We start from the raw sequence: 18,515 nt of genomic DNA, 5'->3' as shown, positions 1-18,515 counted from the left end.
TGGCACGCCACTGCTTAACGGTGGCAAACGAAGGGCCCATTTGCAATTGATGGCCGCATTAAACAATCCATTAGGGAGGCCCGCCAGTGTGGACCGGAGGCACTGCCGTGGCAATTGGCAGGTTGATTGCCACAGGATGTTTGCCTCTGTCACCGTGCCAGCTGTTCCTCCCTTGACTGACAATTGTTCTTGTAATGGAAGCCATGATGAATACTAGTACAGTTGTGGCACAGCAGCGGATTTATCTCGCTATCTTCTGATTTCGTCTTATCGACAGGCGACGTCCTGTAACTCGATGCCGATTTGTTGTCCTTGCCTTGCCTGTCGCACAGAACGCCTCCAGTTACCTGCCGCGACGTCTTTCCCTGTCAGTGGTCGGCATGACTCAGCGAAATATTTATTTACAGGTATCCATAATGTTGTCACGTGGGCAGGCTTTGATGAGTCGACAGTATGAATCATACTCACTATCAGGGAAGACTCATTCAACTTTTAAGGTGAATTTCCTCAAAACAACTCAGAATGAATATTATTGACATTGATACTATGTTGTACGTATGTATGTGGCATTTTATTTTACATTTGATTTAATATTGTTAATATAAGGTTTTCTTTCAATAAAGGGTATATTCTACTTGACATGTTCCGCATTCTACTGTCCACATTTTTTAAATATGTGTTATAATAATAATAACTTAGATTTATATAGCTTGTTTACTTATGTTTTGTACTTATTTTTTTCCATTCATAGGAAAGATGACAATGCTGATGATATACTACTATTAGGCAAAGGTGATGAAGTACAAATATATTGTTACTGTACTTGAGTAGCTTTTTCAAGTGTCTGTATTTTACCTGAGTATTCTTTCTTCCGTGGATGACGACACGAGAGATAAAGTGAACCGCAGTTGAGATTGAACCCAGCGATGACACAACAGATTCGGTGACCCCCCCCCCCCCCCCCAAAAAACAAATAGGCCTAGCGACGCCACTGTGTGACATGTCAGAAAATAGGCAAAAATGTTGATCATCTTTTCCAAAGTAAAAGCAGATTTTTGCAAATGTCTTATGTGGAGGGAGAAGTCATTGTTAATATTTCCGTGCCTTGAAAAAAGAGCCAACAAAAAAAATGAAAAATACAATGAAATCTAATCTTTTTTAATTGTATTTATTTTTTTAACCATCAACTGAAATCTCAATCATTTGATAGAACTGTAGATATGTGTGAAAAGTGCCCTAAAATCAAGGCAAACCTTTGGGGGATTTGATTGTCCGTCGCCCCGCCCACCTGCAGCGTTACCGCGGCGACTGGCGGTTTACGTGATGACGTCACGTGTATATGAGCGCAGGCGGCGGGCTCTCGCTCCTCTTTTACCGCCATCCGAGCGGAGTGTTTTTTTTTCCCCCCCTCTTCTTCCCACCTAGCGGACCGTCCGACTCCCTGCACCAGCACACGTCGCCGGACACGGAGCTACGGTAAGCTGCGGTGCGCGTGGCGGTACTAGCAGCGACGCCCTGCGTTAAACTCAACCGTTTGCGAGGCTGCATTAAGCCACAAAGGACATTTGTCAAGCGGCGTCAGTGGTGGGTAGGCGGCTAATGCTAGTGAAGTGAGACAGCAGCAGCCATTGGGACCGAGCGTCTCCTCCATGATGTGTTCACGTTGTGTTTATTGTCACGCCGCCACACTCTTCCAACGACGACCAGCCTTAGAACTATTAAAAGAGAGAAATGTCACCGTATTTCGGATTTACACCGTTTTCGGTGTTGACCTTATTTTTGTGGGCTGGGATGTCAACTCACGCGGTAACGCGGCAGAGGAATATATGGCGTAAAATGATGTAGATAATGGCGGAAGGTGGTGAAAGTATGTCCGCCGGAAGAAGAAAAAAAAAAGACATAGTGCTTTTGAAGCACTGCGAAGCTAACAGGCTAAGTGCACCCGACAATGGGCAAAAAGCAAGGCCATTAGCGGCTAAAGTTAGCGCCTAGCAGCTCTGTGTGATGAACACGCTTTAGTTACGTGACACCGCCCGGTTGCCGTTCACCCAAAATCGCGTCCATGTGCGTTCCCAATCGATGAACGATCGTATGGATGTGCACTTTTAACACCATGGATTTGTCCCCTTCCTCCCCCCCCACCCCCGCGCAGTCAGCCATGGTTTGCTCCACTTGAGCGAGCAACACGTGGTCGCTGGCAGGATCAGCAAAAGGGCTTTTGGGGCACTCCTCCAAAAGTAACGTTTTACGACAGGTGCAACAATTACTGATCGATTAGCGAATTATTTGTCAACTATTTTGATAAATGATTGTTTGGCGACATTGACTTGTTCAAATCCTTTTGAATTTCCGCCTCAACGCTAAATATTATTTCTGTAGTCCTCCATGAAAGCAGACTGATTACACTGGGTTACAATTATTTATTTTCTACTTTGCAATAACGGCTCTAAAACATTATTTGTGGTAAATAACTTCCATTTAACGTGCTCCATAAGGAAGAAGTCTAGACTTATGAATAGGGTTGGGCATCGTTTGAATTTGAGCGATTCCGGTTCCAAACGATTCTCAATTTCGATTCTTCTAGGGCGGCTGGGTCAAAAAAGTTTGCATGGTTTAAATAAAGGGTGTCCAAATTATGAACATCCATTTTCTTAGCAGCCCGCAGCGGAGACTAAAATGAACATTTGACTCGAGGTTCTTTATTACCAGTATCAATATCAAACCTACGAACTAAAAGGCTATGTGTGTGGAACTAACCCAATTGACTTAATATTCATTGTTTCAGCTAAAAGTTAAATACAGCATTAAGTTATTTTAACTTAACTATTTTGTTTCACTCACCCAGTTGACTGAGAGTTGACCTTCACTGTTGCTATATAGCTGCCCCTGTATTCTGTTTCTGTCAAATGGTTTATATAGATAGAAGTTTTAACTTGACTTGCTTGTAGCCTTTTATTTTGAAGGGTACGCACCGTAACGCAGCATTTTGGCACAAAAAGTAACTTCACATGGCACCGGTGATGTTTTTTTTTTTTTTTTTTTTTTTGTAATTTATTTATTTTTAATGGATGGAACCAAATGCTCTAAAACGCTGTCAGTGTCAGTCGCGGTTACCTTGTTAGCGGACTCAATGTATTTTATTGGTTCACTCACCCAAGTGACTGAGCGTTGACTTCACTGAAGCGCCGCACGTTGTAGGCTGAGGCTCGGAGCGCGTCAGACGCTATGCATTGGGGAAAAACTCCTTTGCACAATATAATCTTATTCCAAGTGTTGCACTGAGGCGATTGGTCATTCATTTGAACAAAGTTAAGACACACTTTTGTTCGACACCGCTGCCCTTGGGCACAAGCACGTCGTCATGCCCGTTCTTCTTCGTTGCTTTTCGCCACTACTACTTCGCCGCTGGAGGACTAGGCATCGAAACTGGGAACTGAAATTTTTCAATTTGAACGGTTCCGGGAGAACCGGAACGTGAGTCCTGGTTCCAATCGGTTCTCGATGCCCAACCATACTTATGAAATCCCACACCTGCTCCATATTCTGTTAGTTTCTATCTATTCTGCTTCCATGGTAATACTATGATGGCCAGAAGACGGTGATTGTCAGTGTGGGCTCCCTCTTTTGGTATGTGAAAGAATCACTGTCCATGTACAGTTCAGTTGTATTTAACTTTAGTTCAGTGCATTTGGATTTCAACTTCTTTTGAAACATTTCTTTAGATCCAATTTAAATGTAACTTTTTAATTAAATCAGTTAAAAAAAAGACCCAACCCCCCCCCCCCCCCACACACACACACACACACACTATATTTAAGTGTGGTGTTAATGTCATAAAACAATGAGAAAATTAATGTTTCATAGCAGGAATAAAAGTAGCTAGTCACTTTTTGAATCGCTAGAAGAGTCGGGAAAGTCGCTAAGTTGGCAACACTGACCATGCTTTTGTCATCCTGCTCCTGTTTGCAGCCATGTTGTAAGTGTAAACCGTGCACATCAGCGTGGACGCACGTTAAACTGCTTACGCCACAAAAAAGAAATCTTGAAATAAATCATCCTGACTCATAAACTTCAATCACCTAGTCTAGTGTTAAAATGTCCGCTTGTATCCTGCTGTAAAAATGTTTTTTTTCCTCATTTATTGAGCTCCCCCCCCCCAAAAAACCTCAGAAATTCATTGGTAATCACATTTTGCACAACATTACTGTATTAAAAAAAAATTATCCTCCACCGGCTGCTAAAAGCCTTTTTAAAGCACTTTACCATCAATAACATGGTGGTGCTTCGCATCAAAGATGTCTGCATCATCTTGCTCCGTACAGCTACAGTACAAGTGTAGCATCGCATTTGCTATTTTCAAGCTTGCTGTTTGTATCGCGGCCCAACAGAGCCACACGAATGTATCGCGTTATGTTTCAATGGATCCAGGCGCTATGAATATGGATGACTTTACCAGTTTTTTGTTTCCCCCCTAAGATTCAAATTGAGTTCACGGGTCGTTTTCAGCCTGAGCTTTTTGCTTGTGTGCAGGTGACTGGCACTTTTTTTTTTGACTGAGAAGTGCTGCCTAAACTGAACCACCCAGCTTGCTGTTTTAAGTGCAACAAAGCCGGGAAGTCTGCCCCCCTCCCCCCCCCTTCTCTTGCATTGTACTGCTGAGGCAAGGAATGTAGTTTAAAAGATGCGTAGGTAAATTAATCGTCTTCTGTTGAGAATTAAGTTATAAGATTTGTATATGACTGGCTGAAAATACAAGCCTTACACTGCTGAATTATCAAAATTGTGAGCACACTGTCATAGATGATGATAGTAGAAGCCTTAAGTCAGTTTCTTATCAAAATGTATGTCGTTGCCTCGTCAAACATATCAGACTGATGATAATTTAAAGTTTCTGGTGATAATGACGTTTATGTGCTCACTTTAAGACAGTCAATGCATTTAAATAAGTTTGCCTACCATGCGGCCGGCGTCACACTGGACTTGGGAGTACAATGATGGGATGTCATGAATAATTCTGGGAGCCAGCCCGTTTGTGTCGTTCAAGTCTGCCTTACTCATTGTTTTGTCTTTCTTTTTTTTTAAGCATCACTCGAGACTGAGCTGAGATGGCAGACATTGACAAGTGAGTATGAGTGTCTGTCAAACTTTGACAGTTTCAGGGTAGATGTCTGCTTGCCACTGTAGGGGGAAGTCTAAATTTGAAGCCACATCCATATCAGGCCATGTCCATTTGACACCTCAAATATTGCCATCATATTTACCGTTTGGACAAGCGTCTATATAATAGTCTTCTATGCAAAGTGGCAAACGGATGAGATTCCTGCTGGCGAAGCTGCAATGGTGAATATTCCTGAAGCGCATCCCCGTGGCAGGGCTTCATGTTTCAGCGCTCACAATAACAATAGCATGGCTTCTCTGGCCGACGGGTGCAAAATGGCGCCGGTAAAAGTGGTTCCTCGCTCTTGATTGGCCGGCGTGTTAGTTTGCTGAATGAGGGAGAGCAAGGCGTCTTGTGTTTGCTCATTTGGCTGACCTTTCCTTTTGCGACTCTCCCCCCCCCCCAAACAGCAAAGACCAAGCAGAGATGGACCCGGCAGATATGGAAGACGTGGAGGAAGTGGAAGAGGAGGAGACGGTAGAAAATTCAAAAAGCAAAGGTATCCTCCAAAAGGTTTTTAGTGTTTTAGTTGGGTGTTACCTAGGAACCTCAAACGTCTGTTCCGTTCCCACCATCCATCCATCCATCCATTTTCTTAACCGCTTCTCCTCACGCGGGTGGCGGGCGTGCTGGAGCCTATCCCAGCTATCTTCAGGCGGAAGGAGGGGTACACCCTGAACCGCTCGCTCGAAGATAGCAGGGCACATAGAAACAAACAACCATTCGCGCTCACATTCATACCTACAGGCAAATTAAGAGTTTCCAATCAACCTACCATGCATGTTTTTGGGATGTGGGAGGAAACCGGAGTGCCCGGAGAAAACCCACGCGGCACGGGGAGAACATACCAACTCCACACAGGCGGGTCTGGGACTTGAACCCTGGTCGTTCCCACTATATTAAAACTAAAATAATTACAGTGGTGCCTTGACTTCCATGCTTAATTTGTTCCAATTTATTGTGGCTCAAAACAGATATCTTGGATTAGTTTTCCGACTGAAATGGAAGGACATGCCATCAACCCATTCCATCAACCCCCCAAAACACCAACAAAAATTGTTGGAATGTGTTATAAAAAAAAAAAAAAAAAATAGCGGAATACAATTTATTTATTTTTTAATAAAAAAAAAAAATTGCACTGTGTAATCAAATGAATAAATTGAATGTAAAGAATTCAACAGGTTGTGCATCATGCTTATATTTCTGGTGTGGGAGCAGTATAATAAACATGCGTGTGTGTGTGTGTATATACACAAATACGTTTGTTTTCATGAAGCTAACGGACATCCAGTCCAAGCTTCCGTTCCTTTCAGTCCTTCGCAAAGATGACCATAGGAACTAATGAGTCTGCCTGTTCGCTCGCTGATGGCGGTCTGTGTGTCCGTAGCTCGTCAGCTGACGGAGCAGCTTATGCAGAATCCACAGATACTTGCCGCGCTGCAGGAGGGGCTTGACGGCCTCAACGGTTCACCATCAGGGTACATCGAGAGGTAAGGTTATTTTTATGCGTGTTGATGTTGCAAAGGTTAGACTTGTCTGCATATTTGACGGTTCCTACTTGGAGCATCCAAAGTGGTCTGGCCCGGCCCAAAGAAGTATTTCCTGCGCCGGGATAGTGCAGGTGTATTAATTTACCTCACTGCAGAGAAACTTGAGTCTGGGTGGCTTCAAAACAGCCTTCATTTCCTGGGGGACACAAGAATAGTACCGTGCCAAAGGATGTTAGATACTCCATCAGAAGAGGCATTAGGTTGCTTTTGATAAGAGTGCTGACTGGATTTGTCATTCAGAGTTACAGTGCATCTTCTAAGGCTGGGGGGGGGTGACATGGCTATAAAATCTCACCAAAATAAAATTTTCGATTTAGAATATTTTACTTTTTATTTTTTTCAAGGTATCCAGAAGCTTCGGTTCCTAACAGTAGTTTTCCATGGAATTTCCTCAGCATTGCTCCATTTTCTGTGCAGTTTACCAAAGGTTGTGAAGCGACGCATCAACGCCCTCAAGAACCTGCAGGTGAAGTGCGCCCACATCGAGGCCACGTTCTACGAGGAGGTCCACGAGCTGGAGAGAAAGTACGCCGCCCTTTACCAGCCGCTCTTCGACAAAGTACGTCGCCACCGCTACTATTTCTCCCAACTAATTTATGTGTAATCAGTTCATTCTATCTAGTTTTGACATCTCCAGTAATAATAATCCCAAAATACCCACTGAAACCTCAAGTAATTGATTTAATGTCAAGTTGAGGGCTATTTGTTTTATTTTATTACCCTCAGCTACCTGAGAAGTTGGCACTTTGACACTACCATTATGTATCATCAATCCAAAAGTGATGAGTCATGACTCAGTTGAATCAACTGTGATTTTTATTTATTTTTTGGGTCTTGTTTCTTGCAGAGAAGCGACATCGTCAAAGCAGCGTATGAGCCCACAGACGAGGAGTGCGAGTGGAAAGCAGATGAGGAGGAAGAGCTGACAGTAAGTAAGCAGGTACAGGTGACATCTATGCTCGCATGTCTTCCTACTTCCCTTTGTTTCCTCTGTGTCCACTGCTAATAAAAAAAAAAAAAAAAAAAAAATGTAAACAAAGCTGTGTTGCCAATGACAGCATGTCTGCCCTCGCTGCAGGATGAGATGAAAGAGAAGGCGAAGCTCGAGGAGGAGAAGAAGGATGAGGAGAAGGAGGACCCCAAAGGCATCCCCGAGTTCTGGTTAACCGTATTCAAAAACGTGGACTTGCTCAGCGACATGCTGCAGGTACACTCTGCTTTGGTTTGCCTCCACCTGCTGGCCACCGTGTGCGTCTTGTCTCCTTTTCAAAAGATGACTCGCTCTCACCTCCTTCTCTGTTCAGGAACACGACGAGCCCATCCTCAAACATTTACAAGACATCAAAGTGAAATTCTCAGACCCTGGCCAACCCATGGTGAGTGATACTAAATGTTGAGAATGTTAAAAAAAAACTAATAATAATAATCATAATAATGCCCGGTGACCACACTTTTTTTCTATCTTCCTCGCAGAGCTTTGGGTTAGAGTTCCACTTCGAGCCCAACGACTTCTTCACAAACGCAGTGTTGACGAAAACCTACAAAATGAGATCGGAGCCTGACGAGAACGACCCTTTCTCCTTTGATGGACCCGAAATCATGTCGTGCACAGGGTGAGCATATTAAGGGGGGGGAAACAAAAAAAACCTTGTTTTTTGTTTTTGTTTTTCATTGTTACTAAACTTGAATTTCTGTTGCTTTGGCACCACAGTTCCACGATCGAGTGGACGAAGGGCAAGAACGTCACGTTGAAAACCATCAAGAAGAAGCAGAAGCACAAGGGCCGCGGCACAGTCAGGACGGTCACCAAAACAGTCCCCAACGACTCCTTTTTCAATTTCTTCACCCCACCAGAGGGTATGCTTCAGCACTAAATAGTAACTTGGTACAAATAATTGTTTTTGTCACTATTTTTATATCATATGCTCTCCCCCCCCCCCGCAGTCCCTGAAAGCGGAGAGTTGGTAAGTGCTTTGTGGGCTTCCCAAAGTGAACAACCACCTGTTATTTGACAGCAAACTGTAAGCTAATGAGTCCCACTCGATCTCTCTCGAGGATGAGGACTCCGAGGCGGTCCTGGCGGCCGACTTCGAGATTGGCCACTTCATCCGTGAGCGCATCGTTCCCCGGGCCGTGTTGTACTTCACGGGAGAAGCTATAGAGGACGATGATGACGACGTAAGTGCCTCTCCAAATGTAGCTTATATGAGAAATTGGGTTTTAAAAAAAAAAATTTAAACTCTGTTTTTAAATACTCAAATATTAAGATTTTTTTTTTGGGTGATTTTTTTTTAAGAATTCACATCAACTATGCCAGTAGCTACAGCCACCCATAGGGTTTTATTTCTTCAGGGGCATTTTGTAACTTCCTGGGGACATGTTATGAGGTGGGGGAAAAAAACCTAAAATTTTATTTTTAATTTTTTTACTAGTTTCCCATTGAATTACTGTGGAAATTAACTCATTTCCAAAATATCCCTTTTATTTTATAAGCGACTTTTTTGTTTGAACTAAAATCTATTTGAAGAATTCAGTCTGTCAAAGTATAATTAAAAAAAAATCCCTTTTAAAAATGGTGAATTATAATTTAAAATGATATAAGAGAATCCCCAGATTAATGGTAAAAAAATACATGTTAAGGTATCGCGTTTTAAAAAAAATAACGGTGGAAACTGGTTGGAGCGTCTGCCTCAAAGTTCTGAGGACCGGGTTTCAATCCCCGGCCCCGCCCACCTGTGCGGGGTTTGCATGTTCTCCCCGTGCCTGCGTGGGTTTTCTCCGGGCACTCCGGTTTCCTCCCACATGTCCAAAACATGCATGGTAGGTTAATTGAAAACTCTAAATTGCCCGTAGGTGTGAATGTGAGTGCGAATGGTTGTTTGTTTGTATGTGCCCTGCGATTGGCTGGCAACCAGTTCAGGGTGTACTCCGCCTCCTGCCCGATGATAGCTGGGATAGGCTCAAGCACGCCCGCGACCCTAATGAGGAGAAGCGGCACAGAAAATGGATGGATGGAGTTTTCACAAATTAATGGTGAAATGTAATTATTTAAATCCCTTTCATTTAAAATCTGGAAAATTATTTCTTTCCTGTTTAGTTCATGTAAGTGTAATGTTTCCAAGAATTTTCATATAATTGTGAGAAAATTACAGGGTCCTAATGCGCTTGTGTGTTTTGCAGTATGATGAAGAGGGGGAGGAGGCTGATGACGAGGTGAGGCTGCACATGAGTCGGGAAATAAAATGGCCGCCGTTGTTCCGTCAGCACCGCACGTCATTAAAACCTGTTGTTACATTTGCGTCATTTAGGAAGGCGAGGAAGAGGCCGACGAGGAAAACGACCCAGACTACGATCCCAAGGTGAGGTCCCTCGCAAAGCAGTTCTCGACTCCTCGCTTGTGGCCCTTAAAACATTTCCAGGGTCATGAGTTTGAACGTCCCGTCATATCATACACGCCATTAAAACCTCTCGACGACCGCGAACTGCTGCTGTCAATTCAACATACAGAATCCATACTAATGCATCTCCATTGTTTCAGCTTTTTTTATTTGGCTTCTCGGCTAAATTGAGACACATAAGACCTTCCACTCTTCACCGCCAACCTTTTTAACCGCTTGACATTTGTAGTTGTGTTCACAATAATAGCGGGAGATCTGCAGATTTTCTCACCATTTCAAGCTACTTATTGGTGTCTTAAAAGGTATGACATTCTTCTGACAAAACACAACAAAAAAAGAACTCCAGAACAATAATAGTTAATAACTAATAGTCATATTCTTACTGGAATCAATCTGTTTTGGAGGGGCGGTCCAATACAGCTTTCGAGGCCATGCCGACCGTGGGCGGAGCCGAGACGTAAAATGAAGAGCAGGCTACTCGGAGTCTCATTTCAGTACTTTTAAAAAAAGCAGCCACCATTAGGTGAGCATCCAAACAGATTAGATTTTATTTTCACTCCTGAAGGCAGCACTTCACCAAATTGCATTTCACAATTAGTGTGCCGATCTGTGCATGTGGCGCATGTAGCGGACAAGTCGCTAAATGCAAATGTATGCCACTCCCATGCCAAAAACCTTGGTAAATGTTCCTTGTGTAAATGTAAAAAAAAGTAGTCTCCCAAAAAAAACTTTTTAAACGTTTTTATTTTGTCGCCTCCATGCATCGCAGATGCGCAGCACTCCTCTAAAACAGTGGTTTGGGATTTGGAGCTCAACTCTGCTATTATTATGAACACAATTGTCCTTATCACCGCTTTTGCCAACTTCAAAACAAGAAATTGCTACCTCCAGTTTGGGTCTACTGGAGGTTTCCACCACCATGTGAACCAGCATGCTGCGCTTTGACATTCTGACAATGCTAGTTCTGCTTTTTGCGTTCTCCTTTACTCATTGATGTCTTCATCTCCGATCGGTCATGTTTTTTGGCATATTTTGTCAGCTCCTCTTTAAATTTTTCCTCACTAGGTTTAAGTGGTGACAGTAGAAAAATAACCCTGTCCCGGTAGGTACAGCTTGTCAACTGTCAGCTTACTACCATCACCACCCCAACCCTTCACCTTCTTTTTAATTTTTTTGGGGCTGTCTTCATGTTCTTCTGTCTTGCTGCCATGCCCCCCTGACCTCACTAACCCACTGGTTTGGATTTTTGGGGGATTTTTTTTAACCCATAGTGCGCGCTGCATTTGTACCTGTGTCATTTCTGTATGTTGAAACTCGTCTTTTTGTTTGTGTTCAAGTCGAGTTTTATTTTTGTTTTGCCAGCATTGTTTGCTTTTTGTTGATGGCTGTGTGTGTTGTGTGGAACATCATTGGTCCATTTCATCCTTGAATTTAATCCTCTTTCCTCACAGATCACTCCAAAGTGCGTATAACCAGAGAGAATTACAACCCCCCCCCCCAAAAAAAAATTAAGTTGCCGTACATTAAAAACTTGCGTCGTCGTACTAAATTGCCAACTGACGAGTTGAGCAGCATCCAATGTATCTTCAGTTTGGATGCCAGGCAGCCACAGAAAACTCACTGAGCAGCTGCCATCACCTCTGGAAGGACGCCCCATCCCCGCGATGATGAGACTTTAATGAATGCCGGCGCACGCTTTTCGATAACCCCCACCCTCCTTCCTCTTTCACATTTGGCCGCAACTGCACAATTTGAGTGCTATTCATTCTCCCATGTTTCTTCAAGTGCAGGAGCCTGAAATTAAATTTGTTAGATGTACGCTAGGAGCTCAAGTGAATAACTACCAACCAAGCGACAAGCGTGTGTGCAACCATGTAATTATTATTGTATTTCCTCCAATTGTGGGCCCCCCCCCACTCGAATTGACACTGTTCACCACACGAGCAAATCCACAAATAGGTCTGGTTTTACCTTCAGGAAAAAAATTGGTGTGGCCACCAATGTGGTTTTAATTGTGTGAATGCTGAGTAGTATTATTGGCTGAAAAATGGTTCGCAGCGGATAGGGACCAAACCCAACTGCGAACAGCGTAAAGCCATGAATAACTTGATGCTCCTTGTAATTACTATTGGGTGGGGTGAATAAACAGGGGCTTGGGTTCCCCCAAAAAATCAGCGAATAGGGGATTTTGCAAATCCCAAACTGTGAATATGCCAGCATCCACTGTGTTTTAAATGGAGGCGAGGAGCCCTTAATCAGGCCATATCCTTGTCAAATGGAAAAGTGCGTCATTGCCATCTTCTGGCATGTATAGGCAATTTCAAACCTTTTTGGGTGGGCCTCAGGCATCAATTTCTTTTCCCCGCATACAGTAGGGATTTACTGGAAACATGTCAACATTTTTATGTATTAACTTCAAGGGGGGGGGGGGGGGGAATATGCATGTTTTTCTGCAGTTGCAGTTAATAAAAAAAATAAAAATAAAAACTGGCCACTATAAGAGGAAATACCGAATGTAAGCTTATAAAACCATCTCTACTCATACAAATTAAGCCTCAATATAGCATATAACTCAAGTGCACTGAAAATTTTTAAACCATTGTTGATTGATCCATTACCGTTAAATTTGATCATTCAATTATCAGGAACAGCTCATTCTGTTCAAATAAACTTAAAATATTAAGTTTTCAGTGGAGTGAATAATTTATGAATAAACTGAAGAATTCCTATCACCTTAAATCCAAAGCAATCAACATTTTGTCGAAGGAGTATAATGCGGCCGCTTTACTACTTTTAGGCTTTTTACTAGAGTAATTGTGTAGAAGAGTGAGAGATGTTGTCTGTGGTACATGATGTCTTGCTCAGCTTGTTCAATGTTGTGTTCCTGTGGGTCTCTTACAGAAGGACACGGCCTCCCCAGCTGAGTGCAAGCCTCAGTGAAGCGTGGCCTTGCTGCCGCCAGGATCCAACTGCACTGTTAACATCTTCATTAAAAAAACAAACAAAAAGAAAACAGGGGAAACGTATATATATATATAAATATATATTACAAAAAACAAAAAGAACTAGTGACTTACCGCCTTATAATGTTTTTGTATTTTTCTTGGTAGACAATTTGAAGGTTTCAAGGTTTTCGTTACAAAAAAAAAATCTTAATAAAAACACGGTAATAATACTTTGAACCGTGTGGCTCGTTATATAGTATTTTACTAGACCTGTTTTTGTTTTTTGTTTTTCCCCCCTTCTCTGTACAATAGACAGGACAAAAACAAAGTTTAAAAAAAAAAAAAAAAAAAAAAAAGCATGATCTTCACCGCTAAACTAGTTCTTGTGGAGTCTTTTTGTGGCATTTGCTCTCGGACAACAGCTGTGAATGAGACCGGATCAAACCCACCCACCCCCTTTGTATAGCGCTTTAGCTGTACAGTTCTTCTTACTCCTGTACCAAAACATTCCAGTAAACAACGTGATGGTGAGTACATTGGTGAAACCCTCAAGGAATTGAACAAAAACTACAAGGGTCCATCATTTTGTGCTTCAGACTCCCGTTTGGTGACATCCCCTCCCCACGCCCTGCAGCACTTAGCGGTCGTACTGGCCATCTCGTTTTGACTCAGTAGCATCCACCGTCTCGTTTACCTTCTGTATCTCCAGTTACTGACTACGGAACACATTACCACTGTGAATGAAAACGACGGAACGTGTGACAAGGCCCCCGCCCCCGATGTGGCCAATGACCCCCCCACCCTCCTCTCTACCCTTAACATCCTCGCCACATTTTTGATGTACCACCGATAAGGCCACAGGAGCAATATTACAGACCAGAAGGGTGACTTTTGAAGTTGCTGAAATGGCAGTTTTTTTTGCCTGTCGTGCAGCTGTTGTCGAGGCAAATCACTATGCTACAAAAAATAAAATACTAATGTACTACTCAATTACTGTATGTGTATGTTCATGAATAAATTGGTTAAACATGTCCAAGTTGACACGTTGGGGTGATTATTGCATTCCTTGTCAAGAGCTCGAGTAGAAGTTCTTTCTGTAATCAACAGAGGGCGCTGTTTCCTTTTATATAAAGCTAAACAAACTAGATTTAAAAAAAACAAAAAAAAAACTTACTGATTTCCATTTGATTTTTATGACCTTTGAAATGTTTTAATACATCCATGTACTGAGATTGCCTAATACTGCGTTAGCATTATATGATGGCGTGGTCCGTTTTGCGTACAATTCGTCGTAAAACAACGATTTCAAATGAATCAATTAGCCAGAAGGTATTTCCACAATGCGGGTGCATTGCTTCAGGTTAATGTACAGTAAATGAGGCTATAGAAACAAAAATTACACTGCAATACAATAGAAAACATGACTAAAAAGAGTTTTGTGTTACTATAATGTAACCATGGTAATGTTGTTCCATATGCCAATTCTGCCTTTACGTGAACAACTGTACTTAAAATAGTTTTGGACCCTGCTAGAAAGGCAATAGTCAGATGGGCCAGGTCATTTGGATTTAAGGTCTAAAAAGAGAGGCTAAAAGTTTTGAATGTAATGCATAATTTTGTAATTTACAATTCACATAGACTGCTACTTGATTATTTTAGTAATAGTTTTTTTTTAATCAGTAAATTGAGATTTGAGTGACTGAATAAATCCATTTTAGGAAAACTGCTAAATAAAAAAAAACAAAAAAACAATACCTACTGGACTATTAACGAGTAGCAGCTGTAGGTGTACCTAATGAAGTGGCAGATGTGACTTTGGAGAGGTGGGGTCTCTCGTGTGGGCGGTTCTGCTCCCAGACCCCCTCCGCCCGTCTCGGACAACCAGGCGAGCAAAACCCCTCCACTTCCACCACAACCGACCCAGCGCTCGGCAGCCGCGCGTCCCGTATGCCTTCGCCCTCTCCGGGGTAGACCTCGGCGTCTGTGCCACCCACCCCACCCCCCCTCCTCCCCAGGAAGGAAACCTAAAGTGGGCACGCACGGGGTGAGCATGTTGGAAACCGGCAGGAAGGTGTTCAAGGAAGGCGTGCTGGAGAAGAGGAGCGATGGCCTGCTGCAGCTGTGGAAGAAGAAGCTGTGCGTCCTGACCGAGGACGGCGTGCTCCTGCTGCCGCCCAAGCAGCACGATCACCCGCAGCACCAGCCGCCGCACCACCTCCACCGCGGGGAAGACTCCGGCAAAGTCAAGGAGCTCCACTTCGCTAACATGAAAACCGTGGACTGCGTGGAGCGCAAGGGCAAGTACGTCTACTTCACCGTGGTCATGTCCGAGGGCAAGGAGATCGACTTCAGGTGTCCGCAGGACGAGGGCTGGAACGCGGAGATCACCTTGCAAATGGTCCAGTACAAGAACCGCCAGGCCATCCTGGCCGTCAAGTCCACCCGGCAGAAGCAGCAGCTGCTCGTCGTTCACATGCCGGGACAGAGCCACAAGACCCTGCGGAGCTCGCCGAACGTGGCGTGACGTGCCCGGCGAGTCCGGCGGACATTCGAGCGCCGTCTGCGGTAAGGAGGAGGGGCTGAAGCCGGGGTGGTCAGGGGACGACCTGGGGAATCCCCGTGTGCATTGGACCGGTTCCTTGCCATTGGAGCCATTGGAGTCCCTGGCTCTCGGCCACCTAAAATACACAGTGCGAGATATGATACATTTTTGTTAGAAATACATATTCACAGTTCCCATTGATCTGAATGTTGGCCGATCCTATGTCGACACTGGATAAGGGATTCTTAAAGTGTGGTACTACTACCAGAAAGTACAGTTCAGTTGTATTTAACTTTCTCGTACGTTTGCATTTAATCCACAAACTTTTACACAATTATTCAGGAAATCCCCCCAAAAAAACAATCTTGCTTGAGTTACCAAACACCGTGTCTTCCAAGTTGGTTTTCTATCTTATATTGCTATCAGATACCGCATCAACACAACACCAATCAGCAATTTTACCTTCATTTGTGTTGCTTTAAAGCTTCGTCATTCATTTAATATCACTTCTCCACCAAGGCATCCGAGCGTGTTAACGGGAATTTTCTTTGTTAAATTGCTGCGGAACGAGGAATTTTGTCCCAGGGCCAGATAATGTACATAAACTAAAACTAAAACTAATGAGAGCAACTAACCCAATAGCCTGATAGGAATAGTCTCACGGACCACAGTCGGGGAACGCTTTAGTCTCTACAATTGAACTGCGTAATGGAGAGCAAGTTTCAGGTGACTTTTCAATTGAATTTGTAGCAACGTGCCTAATTGATTCTGTCCGCGCAGGATAAAATTGGACACTGGAAGATGAACATCGACTCCCACCCCTGCTGCATCAGCACCGATTCTCGAAGACGAGCCTTCCCGACCCCCATCCATGTTTCCACGGAAACCTTTCCCCCACTGATACACGGACTTCCTCCACGAAAGACTCATGGACTAACAAAAAAAAGCATGTGAGAAAACAAAAAGTGCGGCGGAGCGTGCGGTTATTTATTGATATGTATATATTTTTTCTATGAGTGTGTTCAATGGGAAGTCCATTATTGGGAATAAGCCTTTATTTGTACTGTCGTTGTCTTATTAACAGGTAGGTCGGCATCATCGAACCAAAGATTCCTTTCCAGATGTGATTTTTCTTGTTTTTAATGAACGGGATTATTAGCCACGGTAGCCTGTATGGAAGTCTTAAACCTGATGTTAGCGTGAGAACTGACTTATGTTATACTTAATGGGGAGTTCAGGAGCGTAGTCGTCATATTTGCTAAAAGGTGAAGCCATTTTCTTTGTTGTTGAAGCCCGGCACACGCAACTTGGCCAAGCTCCAATGCTAGCCGTTAGCCTGTTAGCTAATGTCTCCAGCTAACAAAACGCCTGCTTTACAAGAGTCAAAAGTGTGTAATGTGAGTCAACACTTTCCATATATTAACCATGTTTTTAAATCTTTTGTGGCGTTAGCCTGGCGCTAACCTACACTCTCCTGTGTTTAGCCTTTCGCTAACGCATTTGTCGTCATTAGCGTTACGCTAACACGGCACCGCAAAGGTGCAAAGGTGCGTTTGTGTTTTATGTTAAAAAAAAAAAGGATAATATGACACCTCCTCGTGATTTGTTTTTGTTTCACACCACTGTGTGTTACATTTTGGCCACCATTTTAAAATAATGGTAACTTGATGACTGGTTAATCAATTGTTCATAATGACATTTTAAGCCATTACTTAGCTTAGAAAATATGTTGATAGGTAACAAACTCCACTTAAATTGATTGGCTCATTATTTGGCAAGACCAACCTACTTCTAAGCCTTAATTTTTCCTGTTGTCTACCTAATGTGGAATGTTTATCGTAAATTTGTTAATGAGCAATTAGCATTTATTTCAAACAGAATATATATAAAATTATGACAATTTAAAATTAGTTAAATTGAGGCGGCATTGCAGTCATCCGTGACCACAAATTGCTCGTTAAAATCTGTCTCACTATTTGGCAAGCTCGAGCTGCTGTTTTTCCCCTGTTGTGAGCGTCTACCTTTTTAGAAGTGGCAAAAGCAAGCCTTACCGTACTAAGTATAATTCACGAGCAATGCGGTAGAACCAAATGTGGGCTCACTATTTGACATGCTCGCTCTCACCGTTCCACTCTGACTTGTCACAGTTTCCAAGGGAATTATCACCGATGACTGTTTTCCTTGAATCGTGTTCAAATCTTGAGTTTTTGGAATCTAAAATTGTATCTCTAACTTGTATGTTTATGAAGTTATGGCATGTTGTCCTCCTCAATTCACTGTCAAAACAACTTTTTTAGTATACAGCATCATAAACAGTCTTGAGACTACGATTGACAATTTTTTTTTTTAACCCTTTCTAAATGTGCCATCTTCAAAGTATTAACCCTCTTTCGGGTTATTCAGGGATGTGTGTCATGATTGGCAATTATTTCAAACAGCCTTACTTCACAAGGCGGCTCTGAGTTGGTTTTCCCAGTGGCTCATGTTGATCGTGTGAGTCCTTTTCGAGAGTGTATGTCGGCCGAATTAACACACGCGTCGGTGTTGTTGTCATCTCCCACACGCGGGGCGATCGCTCTGCCCTTTATCTCGCCTTCGCTGCATCCCACTGACATGTGTCTTGGCTATCGTCCATTTTCTTTTACTTCAAGATCTATTTTCATACCTTCAAATGATACATTCCATTAAAAAATATATCAAGCGGAAACTGGGCTCTTGTTTTGTTCTTCCTAGTCAGGAAGGTTCATGAGGGGCACCGCCGTCTCTCCTTTCATGTTTCGTAGCCCACCTCGTTTCCGAGTCTAAAAGTAGTGCAGAGGATCGGGTTTCTCTTCCAGTTGCTGCCGCTCTGATGAAGCGCCACCAGTGTGTCCTGTCAAAAAGCTCGTGAATCCGGCCTAATTCAATTGAACACGGCGCGTT

At 43.1% G+C, this 18,515-nt stretch overlaps 2 protein-coding genes across 5 annotated transcripts; both read left to right on the top strand.

The window, feature by feature from the left end:
- The first annotated feature begins 1,324 nt into the window (after positions 1-1,324).
- Positions 1,325-14,092, top strand: nap1l1 (nucleosome assembly protein 1-like 1). 4 transcript variants are annotated; one of them, XM_061762006.1, is made up of 16 exons: positions 1,325-1,476; positions 5,084-5,122; positions 5,569-5,657; positions 6,546-6,648; positions 7,126-7,267; positions 7,556-7,648; positions 7,787-7,915; positions 8,013-8,084; positions 8,182-8,321; positions 8,420-8,565; positions 8,653-8,672; positions 8,764-8,886; positions 9,889-9,921; positions 10,017-10,067; positions 11,172-11,208; positions 13,008-14,092. In XM_061762006.1, the coding sequence occupies exons 2-15, from the start codon at positions 5,106-5,108 to the stop codon at positions 11,175-11,177; spliced, it is 1,164 nt and encodes a 387-aa protein (XP_061617990.1). In that variant the 5' UTR covers positions 1,325-1,476; positions 5,084-5,105; the 3' UTR covers positions 11,178-11,208; positions 13,008-14,092. The 4 variants fall into 4 exon arrangements, with proteins under 4 accessions (XP_061617990.1, XP_061617989.1, XP_061617986.1 ...); XM_061762005.1 differs by lacking the exon at positions 11,172-11,208 and having other exon boundaries at positions 7,556-7,636; XM_061762002.1 differs by lacking the exon at positions 11,172-11,208.
- Positions 14,093-14,607: 515 nt separating this feature from the next.
- phlda1 (pleckstrin homology-like domain, family A, member 1) lies at positions 14,608-18,300 on the top strand. The gene is made up of 2 exons (XM_061762007.1): positions 14,608-15,616; positions 16,374-18,300. Exon 1 carries the CDS (start codon positions 15,102-15,104, stop codon positions 15,573-15,575), a length of 474 nt encoding a protein of 157 aa, XP_061617991.1. The 5' UTR covers positions 14,608-15,101; the 3' UTR covers positions 15,576-15,616; positions 16,374-18,300.
- The last annotated feature ends 215 nt before the right edge of the window (positions 18,301-18,515 follow it).

Source organism: Phyllopteryx taeniolatus, chromosome 22, assembly GCF_024500385.1.
Source record: "Phyllopteryx taeniolatus isolate TA_2022b chromosome 22, UOR_Ptae_1.2, whole genome shotgun sequence".
Classification (NCBI taxonomy): Eukaryota; Metazoa; Chordata; class Actinopteri; order Syngnathiformes; family Syngnathidae; genus Phyllopteryx; species Phyllopteryx taeniolatus.
Note: the sequence above shows the minus strand (reverse complement) of the source record. Positions and strands in the feature narration are given on the sequence as shown.